At 36.9% G+C, this 16,174-nt stretch overlaps 1 protein-coding gene across 6 annotated transcripts in view; it reads right to left on the bottom strand.

Annotated features, from left to right (window-relative positions):
- Positions 1-11,348: 11,348 nt before the first annotated feature.
- myo16 (myosin XVI) overlaps positions 11,349-16,174 on the bottom strand; it is a 184,927-nt gene continuing 180,101 nt past the window's right edge. For 4 of the 6 annotated variants that reach the window (XM_057336149.1, XM_057336150.1, XM_057336151.1 and 1 more), the window contains exon 35: positions 11,350-15,915. In XM_057336149.1, coding sequence (XP_057192132.1) covers positions 15,736-15,915 — 180 coding nt within the window. In that variant the 3' untranslated portion in view covers positions 11,350-15,735. Of the gene's footprint in view, positions 15,916-16,174 lie in introns of all 6 variants that reach the window. The other 2 variants (XM_057336147.1, XM_057336152.1) reach the window with 2 other exon arrangements.

Below are 16,174 nucleotides of genomic sequence, written 5' to 3'. Positions count from 1 at the left end.
AATCACTACGCACTGGTGAATTGGCCAATCATAGCACACCTCGCTTTTCAGAGCCATGAGCTTTGTAAAAAATCTGAGCGTTTCAGAGAGGTGGAGCAAAGAGGAGATACAAACATGCACGGTATGTAGAAAATACAGCATGTTTGAACCTTAAATCGTGTATACACATTGAGTTCCATCTAAAACAAACGATAATATTTGTTTTAGCCGTGTCATATGACCTCTTTACTATATTTGACTTTATTTTCCTGTTTCTAAACCCTTTTCTGTTCAGTTTCTTTTTATGTCTCTAGTGTTAAAAATGGGTTTATATTGCCAAGAAGTCTATAATGTCCATTTCCACAGTAACGACTTCCCCCAAATGCTGTAGTAGTGATAGTAATAGTAGAAGAAATACTACAGCTCTTACAAAAAATTAACCATGGTTTTACTACACAGTAGCCATAATTAAACAATGCATTGAATATAGTAAAACCATAGTAACCACAGATTTACAATGGTCTCACCACAACAAGCATAGTTTAACCATGGTATGTTGTGGTAAAAATGGTAATAAATATAAGAATGGTACTAAAATTGTAAAAATTGTGAAAAAATCTGTATAAAAATATTTTTGTTTTGTAAACTCTGTGTCCTTGTTCACAATTCTGTACAGTATTTCAGTGCCAAGTAAACAATATATGTCACGCTTAAGGGAACAGCTCACCCAAAATTGGAAATTCTGTCTTCATTTACTCACCCTCAAGTTGTTCCAAATCTGTACAAATGTTTTTGTTCTGATGAACACAGAGAAAATTATTTGGAAGAATGCTTGTAACCGTTATTGACGAAGGAAAATTTGCTTTACACGCAAAGATAAAAACGCTGATTTACATGGACAGGATATTATCACGGGGTTAGGACACTTTGTGATTGTGCGAATGACAAATAAACACTTGATTTGACTTGACTTGCTTAAATGGGTCAGTCTGTTCATTTGAATGATAGATTGTTGCTTTGTAAGGTAAAGCTTTGCAGCGGTTCCTTTATCACCGAAATGAAGCGGTCGATTAAAAGGGTGTGGAGTTGTTTTTTCAGCAGTGTTGCTTGGAGTAAACACTCAGACAATGACTTTCACACTTTCATTCTTTCAAAGCCGGAGAGAAAAGCACCTAAAAACACAACGGAACTTTCAGTCAAATTTCACTCGCAGCCATGGAAATCTCCCACAATTCCTTTAGATCCACAACAACAAAATGCTTTCCACAAGTTATCGCTTGCCGCATGCTTTGCATCCACTTCATTGTCAGATGTTAAATGTCACCTTGTCCACTGCTGGGGTCCTCACAGTTAGTGACATACTGTACCTAATGCCCTTTAACTGCATTCAAAGGTCACAGCACCATCCTGAGAGATAATGTACACCAAATAATGTACGCGCGTGTTGTGCTAAAGCAGGTTAAGAAAGCAAAATGAAAATATGAGCATTAAATCATATCTGACCGGCCCATCTTATACATGCGGCAGTTTGCCACAAGAAATTTAAATTTTAATCTGAGCTCCAATTGAAATATGACATGCACTCTTAAAAAAAAGGTGCTTCAAAAGGTTCTTCGATGCCATAGAAGAACCCTTTTGGTTCCATAAAGAACCTTTAACATCTGAACGAGGTTCTTCAGATAATAAAAAAGTAAGAAAGAGATGGTTGGTTGAAGAACCTTTGACTTAATGGTTCTTTGTGGGAAAAAAATGGTTCTTCTATGGCATCGCTGTGAATAACCTTTAAAACACCTTTCTTTTTAAGAGTGTACTTTTACTTTAGCTAATACGTTGAATGATCACTTAATCTTATTCTTTCTGGGAACACAAGCAATCTGTCAACCAAACCTGTATTGACCAAGGTTTTACTATCCAAGAATAAACCTGAAAGAGGTTGTTTGTTGCTTTGTATTTTGTACTGACAGCCGTCTCAAGGAAACATGCAGCTAATGATGCGACCCTGTAAATAAAATTTATGAGAAAAATAAGGCATCAAAAGCCGCCTGGCATTACTGTTTTTTTCTTAGTTGCATTTGGCAGCCACAAATTCCTCAACGTCTTATCGTGATCAGCTGTCCCCTTGTGCTTGAAGGTGTTTTAGGTGCTAATCCAATTTGTAAAAAGCTTATTCTCCATCTTGATATCTAACTAATCCAGCTGCAAAGATAACATAGAATGGAAAAAAATGCGTTAGATGGATAGAAACAAGAAAATCAAATGATAAGCATCTGAGGCCAAGTACGGTATCACAAAACAGAGCTGAAGCTTCACGGTATGTTGGTTAGTGATGCTTGAAAAGTAATAACTTTCTGTCAGCATTGTTGTCGACTGTTAACCCAGCCAGTAACAAATACAAGGTGGTTTATTGAAATTCTAAAGCTGGACATTTATTGATACTGGTGGCGTTGGGTTTTCATGCATGAGATGGACATATATTGAACTCTAATGGCAATATAAATGCCTCAACTTGACAGAGCGTATATATGATATGACAAAGCTGAGGAGTGTATGCCGCTTGGGTTTGAGTATATATGTGTTATGACATGACTTTAACCTGGACCATGTGTTTATCATTCAGTTCATTTCTGTCTATTATAAAAACATTTTCATAAAGTAACATTTGTACACTTGAGTAAAGCTAGAGGTATAATGAAAACCATCTGTATTACACAGATGCTGAACAGGTAACTGTGTATACGTTTTAGGTGATTTACATTAACCCACACACACATGCAAGATTATGTCTTGATGATGTGATTTTTTTCTTATACTTTCTCATATTCCAGCATAATGTACAAAAATGACGGTAGTTGTATAAAAAGGCAGACACTGTGGGACTACTTACTGTGATATACTTCACTGTAATAAATATCACATATTTGTATATCACTATAAATCAGAGTTGCTATACCGTCTAGATTTCATTTTAAATTCATGTTAATTTTAGTTAGCAGTTATATGCTTTTGTCATTTTATTATTCATTTGTTTATTTGGCTTTATAAGATAAGATTCGTTTTCAATTTTTCGTTTAGTTCAAGTTTTCCAAAAAAAAATAGGCCAATATTTATTTGATTTCAGTAAACAGATTTTTTTTAGCTTTTGTAGGAGGTATCTATAAACGATACCAAAATAAAGCAAGCACATTTCCTGAACTGTAGGCTGATCACATCCAGCTGTTCTTCGCCGGAATGACAATGTTTCTGATAATTAGCTGAGAAGTATAACACACCTTAACTAATGGGCTATTATACAGGGATCCCTGAAGAAGGAAGTTTAATGGTTTTTGCATAATGTCAAAACGCGTACATTTTGCGTAATCAAACTCCTACACACACACACAGACAAAAATATGCTTTATCTTGTTAAAACTGACATTTCACAACCTTCTAACTAAACCACAGGGCTTGCTATTATAACATTTGAGTCCATCCCATCTCAAGAGGGTTCGTCCACAAAGGCCATGCATTGTCCAAGCAATCAGCATTTGTGATTCAGATCTAAAAGCTCTGGACTGGCTGGAATGCGTCACCGAAGCCTCCGTGTCACTGTGGTCGTCCTTGATATATAAACAAAAATCCATAAAATAAACATCAGGCTATTCTCTCTTGATCTCTCAGAAGCACAGAGTTTGAAGAATATGGGTCCTGTCACACACACCACCCCCAACACATACGCATCTACACATTGATCCATTTACACCACCACAACCGAATTGAAAAACAACAACCATAACACAGAAGAAAAATTCGTCCAATTTCTCCAGTCTTGTTTTTCCATACATGTAGTAATCTCTCACTTCAGGCTTTGATCACCTCTGTTTTTTCTTAACGCCTGAATACTTAGAAGTCAATACATGAGGATGGGTTTTCACCCATGTTGCCCGGAGTCTGAGCTGCAGAGCATGTTTCTGGGAACATGTTATCGCTGTTGTCTGGGGAGTGAATGTTTTTTCCGATCTGATAGTCTTGCATCAGCGCCGAGCTGCTTCTCTTCTCATGCATCATGATGCTGTCTTGTTGCTCTTTAGAGCTTTATATCCCGAAGAAATATTTATTGCAGTATTGCCTTTGTGGCCACGGCCACTAGAGACCAAGCACCCGAATGATGAAAATGTTTGTGTTCTCCAGGGTATTTTTAGCCATCCTGTTTTTTATGCTGCAATCAACATCGCACCGTTCCTGCCTATGATTTTATTTATGCTTGTGTACATTTTTTCAAATCATGATTAAATGAAGGAGAGATACGTCATAACCAAAGAGCTGATTCAGGTGTCTAAACTGGTAAAAGGAGCCGTGCTGTACAGTATGCTGTTCTTTAACAGAACTGGTCTGCAAAATAAACAACTGCATTGTGCAAATTGTGTTGTATTGTCTGGAAATATCTAGACATCGGATGTGAGATGTGCCTTTCTAAGTGGGTCATTCTCACGAAACCACTGAAACATAATGGCGGTAAATATTTTAAATGATAAAACATAATTTGGTAAAACAAAAAATCATAGTAAACACAACTGTGTTCTCTTTCTTGGACAAAGCACAATTTTAACTGAGAAATTATTATTTTATTTTATTGCTTTTCAACTGGATGTTCTACTATAGATGTTCCCAAATGACAGAAAAAATCATTGACAGAATATTCAAAGAGTGGAAAAAAGTAAGTGTCCATGACTGATTTTTCATCCTCCATAACATTTTAAAGGATTGTTTACAAACACACACAAAGATATTTACATTCAATTAGATTTCAAATGGATAAGGAGGTTAATAGATCACTTTATATTTTTCTAGTTAAAAGCTTAATATTCTCATCAGGCTGTATTAACAACTTAATTCTCATTACAGATAGAGGTAGTTTTCCACATTTTAAAAAATGTAACTTCTATTTTTTATTAAAATATTACTCTTAAATGTCTTATTTGTATGATTAATAAAACCTTACTTGTGGTTTTGCTTTTTTTAGCAAAACATGCTATGGGACTGCCAGTTTTAAATGGATATGGTATGGACATTTTTTAAATGTTCAAAATTGTATTAAACTATCAGTAAAAATTTCAAGATAATGCATTCAAACATAGCATGAAAAAAGTGTTAAGATTTCGTGAGAATTAAGGAGTATCGTACAGAAAATCTTGCATGTAAAAACAAACATATATCATCATGTGCGATTCATTCCCCTTTGTGGTTAAATATTTACAACATATCATAATCACATAACATTTGACTCTTGACATGAAGAGCCAAATCGGCTCACTCTTTTCCAAATTAAATCAAACCGAAGCACCAAAGATCAGGCAATGAAAACAAAGAACAGACACAGCTTGGCAGACGCAGAATGAAAGCTTTATCACGTGAAAGAGTGTTCAGAAACCTTCCAGACGAAACCCCCCTCGCACAACCGTATAAATTGATCTGGCATTCATTGAAGCCTAGCTGGCATGAAACAAAAGCAGCGAAACACAACGACGGTCTGCCTCGCCAAAACAACACCGTCTGCCCAACAAACGCCTCTGATTGCATTAGGATTAAATGAATCCACTGCGCCGTCTTTACACTGAACTGTTTTAATTTCAAACTCTAAACATTGAAAGCATCACTTCCTGTACAGTAACTTAATCGTCTGATGAATGCGACCTAATAAATCGTATTTTATGGCAGATGGGTGAAGATTGCATCCTTTTCCACATGCAAAGGTTAAGCATGATCAGGGGCGGACTGGCTATTTGGCATACCGGGTGTTGTCCCGGTTGGCCGCCAACGTATGGGGCCGTAACGGAGGCGTTGGCCGCTTAGACGGACATATTATAAATGCGAATGCACGCAATGCGAATGCAAAAGACACGTATGCATGCAACCCCCAGATTTTTGGGGCCGATTTTTCTTGCCAGTCCAGCCCTGAGCATGATAAAAACGATGCTGCTTTAGAAACGCCCAATGTGATGTTAAAAAGTACTGACAGGCCCGTGGTTAACAAATAACATTTCAGCACGTATATCTGATGAGCGACAAAACGTTCTCCACGTCTTCACATTCGCTCAGGGCACAGAAAATAGTTGCGATTGTTTATTTCCATGTACGTGAGGTATTTACCGAGGTACAGTTTATGCTGTCTGACTGAAGTCGTGGCTTGGCAGCACGAGTTGTGGTTGCTTATAGTCAAGTCATTATTTGCTCGCCCTTTAGTTTCAAACTAGTGTTTTGAAGCATGTTTTTACAAAACACAATCTAATTTACATCATTTAAAAAATACAGTGTTGAGATTCTGTTCCAGTGACGTAATTGAAGTTTGTTTGTCGTAAATGAATACGGGCAAGCAAACCTAAATATGCGAAATGGAAAATTGGGAAGTTTGAACGTTCTGGCAGAGCGTAAATGTTGAGTGAATGATTTAAAGTATTATCTGTTCCAAACACAAAGACAAACAAAACTACTCTATGGTGATTTTATATATTTTTTGAGCTAGACAGACAAGCTGTTGTATGTAAAACAACAGCATTAAGATTCTAAAAACACTTTGAAATGGCATGAGATTCAGTATGACAAAATGTGCTTTTTGGTGAATTGCGGCTTTAAGAGCTGGAGTTGACAGATTTAGCATCAGTAATTTCATCCAATATAAACTGGAGTCGTTCTTAGCACATTCCCATTCTCTCCTGCTTTATTCATGGTCTCAATTTCATTCATTCAGTCCATTTGCCACTTAAGCTCTTCTCTTTTCTGCCCTGAGAGGATAAAAATCCATTGAAGGGTTGCCTCATCATGTCTCCTAGTGAAACCAATTCACAATCCACAGAGTTTAGGTGTCAGTGTTCTTTAGACTGAGACAATGTGTAGCTGCTATTCAGAAACATTATAGGAATGCTATCAAGAAGTTTTAATTTGACTATATTTTTAACCAATTATAATTATAGTAAGTCGAATTATAACATTAGTGAATTTTGTGGCAACAATACAATACAATAAAAAAATGTTAACCTCTTTTGCTTCTGTGACTTAAAGACTCTCATGTAAATGCATTATTTGCATGTGAAATGAGAAACTGTCATTAGGTAGGATAGGTTTCTGTACACTGGAAATGTGTCATTGATGTGTAAATGTGGGCAATCATATGTTATGTTTGGGTTTTCTAAAAAAATAAATTTTGAGTGACAGTATACTTGTACAGTACAATATAAGTAGGCATATCTTGTATTTAAAAAAAACTATGAAGCTTATAATATTATTTTTTTAACTTCATATGTTTTGTTAACGTTATGATTATTTTAACAAATAAAACTGGGAGTTGGCTTACAACTTAAGTTTAAAATAGTCAGCCACAAATGCCACAAAGCCAAATTCAGCATTTCGGAGATACCATGTATTCCTGATCATATTTTAAAGTAAACCCATGACAGAAGTATTAAATCTCGAACACAAAACCACATGGCCAAGTTAATCAATAAAATGCCGAAATTACAATATTCTAGATATTTTAACAACAATTTTAGCCAACCTCTTTACCAAGCTATAGTAGCTCTTAATTTTTTTGCATATCAACATTTTGTTATTGGACAGTTAAATGACCTTTAAGGCTTAAATACATTTTAATAGTCATGTGTGTTCTTAAAGGGACAGTTCACGCAAAAAAAAAAATCCGTCATCATTCCCTCACCCTTGAGTTATAAATCTGTAAATCTGTATAAATTTCTTCGTTCTGATGAACACAGAGAAAGATATTTGGAAGAATGCTTGTAACCCAAGAGTTCCTGGCCACATTTGGTTAGAAAAATACAATGATAGTCAAAAAAAGTGCCCCGTTTGCTTTTCATACATCCTTTAAAATATCTTCTTTTGTGTTCAACAGAACAAAGAAACTTATAAAGCGACTTTTCCCACTATAGACAACTTGAGTGAGTAAATGCAGACAGAATTTTTATTTTGGGGTGAACTGTTCCTTTAATATGTTTGTTTTAAAAGAAGTAAGTCTTCGTTTTATATTGAAAATATGCCAAACAACATCTTTCAGCCTATGAGTATAGTCACAATATTCATTTGGAAAAAAGTGCTAAAAAGGTATTTGCAGGGATGTCATCTTTTAGCTCCCCAAAAATCTTGGAGTCACAGGTTCTTGCCATTAAACAGTCTGTGAAACCGTTTTCCACTACAAAGAACCTATTATGCAACACAAACGTTCTTTGGACGTCAAAGGTTCTTTAATAAACAATACAGTCTGACATGGAACCTTTCCAGAACCCTTATTTTTAAGAGTGAATGCTCATTTAATCCACTCTTACCGTAGGCTGTAACATTACACAAATGTGTTAAATTACATTACACCCACACTGCTGGAACAAAGGACAACACGTTTCACACTTCATGCATGCTGTCTTTCTAATGAGGCTTTCTGTACTTCCTGTGCCCTCTGTCCTTTTTTAACTGTCTCGCGGCCTGTAACTGTTTCAGTCATTAAACAGCACAGACACACCGCTCATTAACACCACAGAAAAACACTGCCACGACACAGGGTGAAATCACCAGCATGCTATATTTCTGCCTTTATCTCTGATGACCCTTGACCTGTAGACCGCATGCCTCTTAGAGAAGCCCACTGGCATATGGATAATGACTGGATGTAAGGAAGGGTGAGTGTTAACTGTCTTCATCCAGCTGTTACCAAAGTCTAAGGACTAAACTACATTAAGAACAGCTAAGCCCCCATCTAAAGCCACCCACAATACATCAGTTTTAGTGGATTAAAACAAGCAAAAGATTCTTGCTGCGTGTCATTTTTGTCAGTATTTTGCAGCAGTGCATTTGTCCAATGTGTGCTTTCTGTTTGACTGTTGACTTACCCTCACGCCATCAATGATGTATATGACTTCTTTCTTTAGTCAAACCCACATGAAGATTTTTGTTGTCACTGTGTATGTCACTTTATGTCCATATTTAGGTTCCAACTTCTTGAAGCTCAAACAAGCACACATGTCCATCTTAACAGTAATCCAAATGACTTAAGTGGTTACCAATTGTGTTCTGAAGTGAAGTTTCGGAGGGAAAACGATTCATATTTTGATATGTACTGTCGTTAGCAAAATTGAAACATGCTCAAACAAGCGCTAAATTCAAATATGGCAATACGTCAAATCTCATTGGCTCGTACGCGTCTTGTGACTTTATATCACATGACAGCTACTCACAAGACACACAAGAACCAATGAGGTTTGAAACTATTAACGTGTTTCCATATTTTGTTTAAACACACTCACGAGTTTCAATTTTTGCCGTTTTTAGCTCCAGATATGAATCCTTTTCTCTCACACACGCATTGTTTCGATTTAGCATACATTTAGTAACCAACTGGAGTAATTTGGATTAGTTTCATGAGGGCTTTTATGATGGCTGTAAGAGCTTTTTGGAGATTCAACAAGTTGAAATCTACAGTCAAAAGTCTTAGCTTTTTATTTTAGGATGTTATATTAACCATCTATGTTTATTTTTTGGTCTTGTTATTATGATCCAAGCAAAAACTAGAAGAATATGTTCTCACAAGGAATCATAGCTAAATAAAAAAAACTATTTTAATTGATTGATTGTATTTTCTGATTGTTTTCTACATGGTCTCTATATGGTCATTCTACCATTGCACAGTACTGTATAAATAGACATAAAGTGTTGATAAAAATTAACATTCACGTTCATCTGATGAAAGAAAGTCATCCGTGATGGCACAACGGTGAGTAAATAATGAGGGAATTGTTATTTTTGGAGAAATTATGGCAGCACTTTACAATAAGGTGCTATTAGTTAACATTAGTAAATGCATTAGCAAACATTAACATGTTACAATATGAAATCCATTTCTGAGGCCAGCCTGTCTATTTTATATAGATTTTAAACGAATAATGTTGTAGAAGACAAAAGAGATCAGTTTGGTTCATTGTTTTGCTGCTCAATGGAAGTTAGAGACCTATAGCTGTGGCAATATTTTTACTAGAAATTTGGATAAATTGTACATTATTCAAATAACTAATCTTTACAAATCGTTTTAAGACTAATTCTTAAAAGGCGGAGAAGGCTTTTCCTGAAGTTTGAATGAAACAGTCACTTTTAGTGAGGGTCATCTACACCCATGATTGCTCTCACCATCTGCCCTTGTTCTTTTCAGCCCTGAGCTCCAAATGATTGAAATAAAATCCTTGGAAATCCAGCTCCTACCCGGAATGAAAAAGACGCTTTTCCTCCTAAACCTGCTAAATGTTTGAACACCGGCAGATGGCTGGATAAGAGGAGAGGACATCATCTTCTTACTCTTATAATAGGTACTCTGCTATCGAGGAACACTGTGTGAAGCCCAAACCTGCATATATCAGTGGCTGATGTCACATTATAATCTAAAGTCATCATTTAATTTCAGATCCAGCAGCACTGATCTACCGCTGGGCTGCACGGCAGGTATAATACTTGTCTGAATGTGTAATCAATACAGTCAGATTTCCATTTAAATGAAGAGCCTTTAGAGATCTCCTAACCCCGCCCGCCATTATTGGCAAAACGTAGATGAACAGCATCGATATGTATTGATGTATTTGATGTAACCAAATGACTGCAAACATACGCATGGGTGGTGTAGTCAAAGGCCTTAGTTCCTGGAGTTTTCAGATGTGGTCCATGTGTGCATGTTTCTGTGTATTGATTGTAACTTGTTTCGATTACGATTACATACTGTAAATCGCAAGGGTGTGCTCATCGTAGCAGATTCCGTTTACAGTCGGAGAGCATGCTGCGTTGTTTTGAACATGTGACTCGGCTGGCGTGTGCGTGGGCTCTACTGTGTGGTCTGATTTACGAGTCTTTGCTTGTTTTTGTAGGCCAGTAAGCGATAAGAGTGTAATCAGCTTACACAAGCGCTGTACCCAGCCCAACACCATCTAACAGTAAACACACACACAGCCATCTCTCATTCACATCTCTTATGCAATATTTTACAACACACACACACACAAGTGCTGACGTACCCTGTGTGCTGGGTAACAACTCCAGATGTTTGATGTTTTAGTCAGAAGAAAAAGCCTCTATATGGCTGGTCTGTGAGATTTGAATCTACCGTTTGTTGTTCAAGATGCAGAACATCGTGATGTTGAAATGTATAATAACAGGGTAACGGTCATTGCAAAACTCAGCGATCTGGAAATAGGGCGGATTCAAAAAATATATTTTTAGATATACATATTTATATTTTTGAATGGTTTGTAAGGTTGATTTTGCTTTAAAGAAACCAGCATTTCAACTACAGTATATAGCCACTGCGAAATAAATGTAACATGCAAATCTAACATGCACACAGTTTTTTATTAAATAATTACAAGCAAGAGTGAATAATTTCATTCATCAATTTAATGGCCCAGAAAACCACATTAAAAGGCCATAATCTCTTAATTGTATGTCACCAGCAAGATTATCGTGAATATATGGTAAATATTGCTGCTGTCCTTCTGAAACCTTGTATATCCATATTTTTTGTTGTTGTCATAAATCATTATTTTTAGTCAACTTTTATGTTTGTCACTGGGTTTTGCAAAGATCTAACCAATAAAATGCAGTAAAAAGTGCTTGTTAACTTTGACAACACAGTATATAATCATTTTAAAAGTACAATGTTTTTCCCATTTTCTGAAAAACTGAGAATTTGCACATCCGAGGTTCCAAAAGACGGCGGCGATATTTAATCAAGGCTATTTTCGTCTACTAAAATTAAAACTTTAAACACATTTCTGTTATATATTGGCCTAAAAATGATTGGAAAAACAAACTAAACAGAAAATTGAAATGTTTCCCTCAGAAATAAACCGAAATAGGTTTATAGCAAAATTATATTAATTGACAAAACAAACAGAACATTTTCAACATAAAAATGAACAAATAAATAATAAAATGACAAAAGCATATAACAAAACTGCTAAAAAAATGTAACAGAAATAACTGTAATAACTCTGTTTTAATATATCACCCACTCCATAGAGTTTATGGGCTTATGGTTTCAGTTATTCTGAGTGAACATGACAGAATGAAGAAAAAGATTTGACTAAGTTTTCTTTTACTTCAGTAGACCGACACTGTTGTGCTTTATTGCTGTACAGGAATTTTATAAAACATTTCGAAACAAAATAGGTACCAAGACATACATTTTTTTTCTTTGCCCACAAACACATGTATTGAAGTAATAGGCATATTTATAATTTACAGAATGATCAGATTTAGTTGAATAAAAACAAACACATTGACTACAAAAGACAGCGACAGCCAAGTTAATTTAACATTTTGTCGAGCTCCATGTATCTGGGCAAGCGCAGGATGAGTTTATTTTCATCTCTAAGATAAATGTTCTCCACAATCTCTATGTATTGTGCTTGGCAGAACAATTTCGGTTGTTTCTGTTTTGCCACCAAAACAAGAAAAAAAAAACAGCCTATTATGATGGGACTGAGCTGGGGGTTGGGAGGAAGTTGGCATCACGTCACTTGAACATAAATTGTTTAGCGAGGGAGTTCGGATGGTTCCACGGCACCAGGTATGAATGAATGATGTCTATATCTCCACAACAAAGCAGACTAAGCACAAAAACCCGACAGACGCCACGGGCGTGGAGCTAAGAGAGTTCTCATGCGTTAACATACGTTCCCTTTTTTTCAATAACAAGGTAAAAAAGTGAGCTCATACTGTACAATTCTTTTTGTCTCTTTCTGCTTATAGTATTGACGGCGAGCCAATACTAAACATTACAAAATAATTATTTTTCTATAAATAAACTAACATTTTAGATACTAGCATTATTAACCCTGTTAAGCAATGGTGATGTCAAGCAGACTGAAATATCTAAAACTGTGAATTGAACCCCAAAACTGTGTCCATCAGCACTGGCCTGAATGAGATAAAACAGCACAGTGATTTTGAGTCTCTGATCTGCAGGACTACACAGCAGTAAATGATACATCCACTGGAATGGCTGAAGGGAAAATATTCACATTACCAGGGTAACATAGTAGTAGTAATGGTAAATGACAGCTATGAAACACATAAGCCTTAATACTACTACAGTGATTTGGAAATTGTGTGAAATGGTTTAAATCGGCCAAATGAACTCTGGGTTTGAATGGGGGATTCTGTACTGTCAGAAGACCTACAGTGTCACTTGTGCATGCCCGTAGCAAAACATTTCTACAAGTCTAAAGCTGAAGTGTATATGTTTTTCAATGTCAAAATGCGTCCTTTCAGGTGCAGAGACAACTATAAGCAACCATTAGTAGGTTTACTTCCAAAAAAAGGGTCATCACCAAGGCAATGGTAAAACATTGATCTACTGAATATCCGACACAATCTCACGACAAAAACCGAACTATTTTATGATGTGGCTAATTCGTACGATCTCATTCGTACAGCTTAGTACGATTTGCTTTCGTGCAAGTGACGTTAGGGGCGGGATTTCAGGATAGTTTTCTTCTGGCAATCGCACATTTTTATACAATTCACAACGTACGAATTCATACGAATAAACCACCTCGTAAAACAGTTATTAATTCCCATGAGATCAGGTTGGAATATCCCAACTAGCCAGACATCGACTTATCCAATAGCGTTGAGTTTGGGGCGGGACTACCTGTTCAACCAATAACCTGATTGAAATGTTTGACCTTTTTTTCTAACTTTTGACATTTCTTTTGGTGAGGCTAGAGGTGCAATGTATTACACACTTCATCTTAAAACGAATCTATGTCATACATTTGAATGACACACTGTTCCACATTGCATGAATAAACTGCAACAATACAATCAATAAACAAACCTGGCATTATATGTTGTCAATGTTTTTCCAAATTTGAAGAAGTAATATGTATATATCAGGTATGTACATTCAATTTTTTTAAGAAACATGACATGTATTGGGTCAGTCATTATATCAGCATGGGCTCTTTTTAGAAGCTGTAACACTGCTATAAAATTTAAGATCGTATATACCCTTTTTTAGACAGGACACAACCTTCAGAATAAGCACACGCTCAGCTTCATGAAGCTAAAACAAAAGAGCCAAAGGTGCAACTCTAACATACTGTACTTGCACAAACACAAACATTCTGTACATTTGAGATTTTTATACATATTGAATGTTGACCACAGTCTAGTGGGGATGGAGAATGGGTATAGAGTTCATCATGAATTTTCATACTATAAAATTAACCCTCTTAGTATTTCTGTCGCTGCAGTCATCCTCGAGCATCTCTTTCCATTATATAGACAACAATATGTCAATATACTCATAATACATTCTGCCTTCACAACCTGTATATTACCAGTTCAATCATACTTAAGATAACCAGTACACGTGAAGCACCAAGCACTGTTCATTCTCAAAAAAAAAGAAAAAGAAAAATGCCTGTCAGGTACGTGGCTGTGTTTTATGTTGGTGCAAAATATGTCCAAAAATATTTATTCTCCAGTCATTTCAGGTAATAAATCTGCACATGCCCACTGTATGTACAAACCAAATTTCCCACGACTCTTGAGAATTCGGTTTGGAGGTCTGTGTACTTTCACACATGGGGAACATTGAGAGAGATGGATTGTCTGAATCTTCTACGAGGCATGTGTTCATGTTATCCACATATCCCAGCATTCTTGCATGAGCACCTTTGAAGAAAAGTCCAAAAATCCTTAATGCGGGAGATGCTGTAGAGTTTTCTAGGTCAAATTGGCAGTAACACCCATTAGTAACGACTGTTCGGTTTCCATGTGTATTTGGAGAATTGTGCTCCTTAACCATTAGATAAATGCAGCTTTCTTCAATCCAAGGTTGTCAACAGAACAAGTTGAACAAGTTGTAGTCCCGTGTCTGTATTGGCCTACAGTGTGCAAAGTTTACCACGGATGGATGTATTCCAGAAGCTGGTGGAAATGTCATGAACCTGGGATGTTACTGGTTATTTCCCTGAACCCTGACCTCTTCTTAAGGTCACAACCTGTGTGTGATGGTTGCCACCTCTGATGGAGGGTAACCAAAGCACCTGAAAAAGCATGAGGTGTAGCTGCTTCTCTGAACCTGAAGGACACAAAGCTAGACCTCTGAGGTCAACGCACAAAGTCTTGTAAACTTTAAGGCTGTCCGTCACAACCATGTGCCTTGCAGTGCTTGAGTTGAGAGAGAACTGGCACTTTTTTCCCAACCCAGGCTACGACAATCACACGTGAAATGAGCAGCACCAGAGTTTCAACTAAAATATGGCCAACGATGTGGACTTAGACTAGCACACGGTAGCACAGTACAGGAAATAGATGTTCGCACAGCCATAAGATTAGCGTCGGATCAAGGCTACGGGATCAGATCTTAAAAACATTACAACATTTAGGACATCGTAAATGGGATAAATAGCCGTGCCTATTTTGGCTGCCCAGTGATGATCCTGGTATTAGACTTAGGGCCTCTTGGTTTTGGTCCAGTTGGCCATTAGTTTGAGCGGAAAGTGTGGAGCAATTGTGTTTCCATGGATCTCTTCATTCTCTCAAAAGAAGTGAAGAGAGGACAATGGGTAGAGGAAAATTAGCAAGTCCTTCTCATTAGGATTCCCTTCTTACCTGAGTTCAGAATCTGGCCCTTCTTACAGAAGGACAAGGGTTTAACGTAAAAAGGGCCATCGGGCCAAAGGAGTTGGGTCAGGATACTTGATGTTTGACTCAGGAACACCACAATCTTTAGGGCGATGCTTTCTTGGTCATGGACGTCTTGTTCTTCAACGTTAGGGTGGGTGAGGTGTTTGTGTGGATCCAAGCATTCTGCCAGTCTGGTCGGCCATCACAAACACTTCTCCGCCAACGTAATAAATCCTGCAGAGTGGCCCGATGATCCCCACCTGCACGTGTCCGCTGGATCACCTGGAAAACACAGTTAGGCGGTTTAAAATAGTGCAGATATGGATGCATCTACATTACTTACCATTTTAGGACATGCACAGAATGCCAATGATCCAAATGATCACTCTGAAATAATTTGGATCTCAAAAAAGCTAAATAATACAACCGGACATGGCAAAATGCATCTAAGCAGGGAATGAAATGTATCCGGCATTGAGTGGAAAGGTGAATGAGCAACAAAACTGATGCTCATTTGGACATTTAAACCATGAACATCTGT

This window comes from Triplophysa rosa, linkage group LG6, assembly GCF_024868665.1.
Source record: "Triplophysa rosa linkage group LG6, Trosa_1v2, whole genome shotgun sequence".
Classification (NCBI taxonomy): domain Eukaryota; kingdom Metazoa; phylum Chordata; class Actinopteri; order Cypriniformes; family Nemacheilidae; genus Triplophysa; species Triplophysa rosa.
This window is presented reverse-complemented; position numbering and strand designations above follow the sequence as displayed.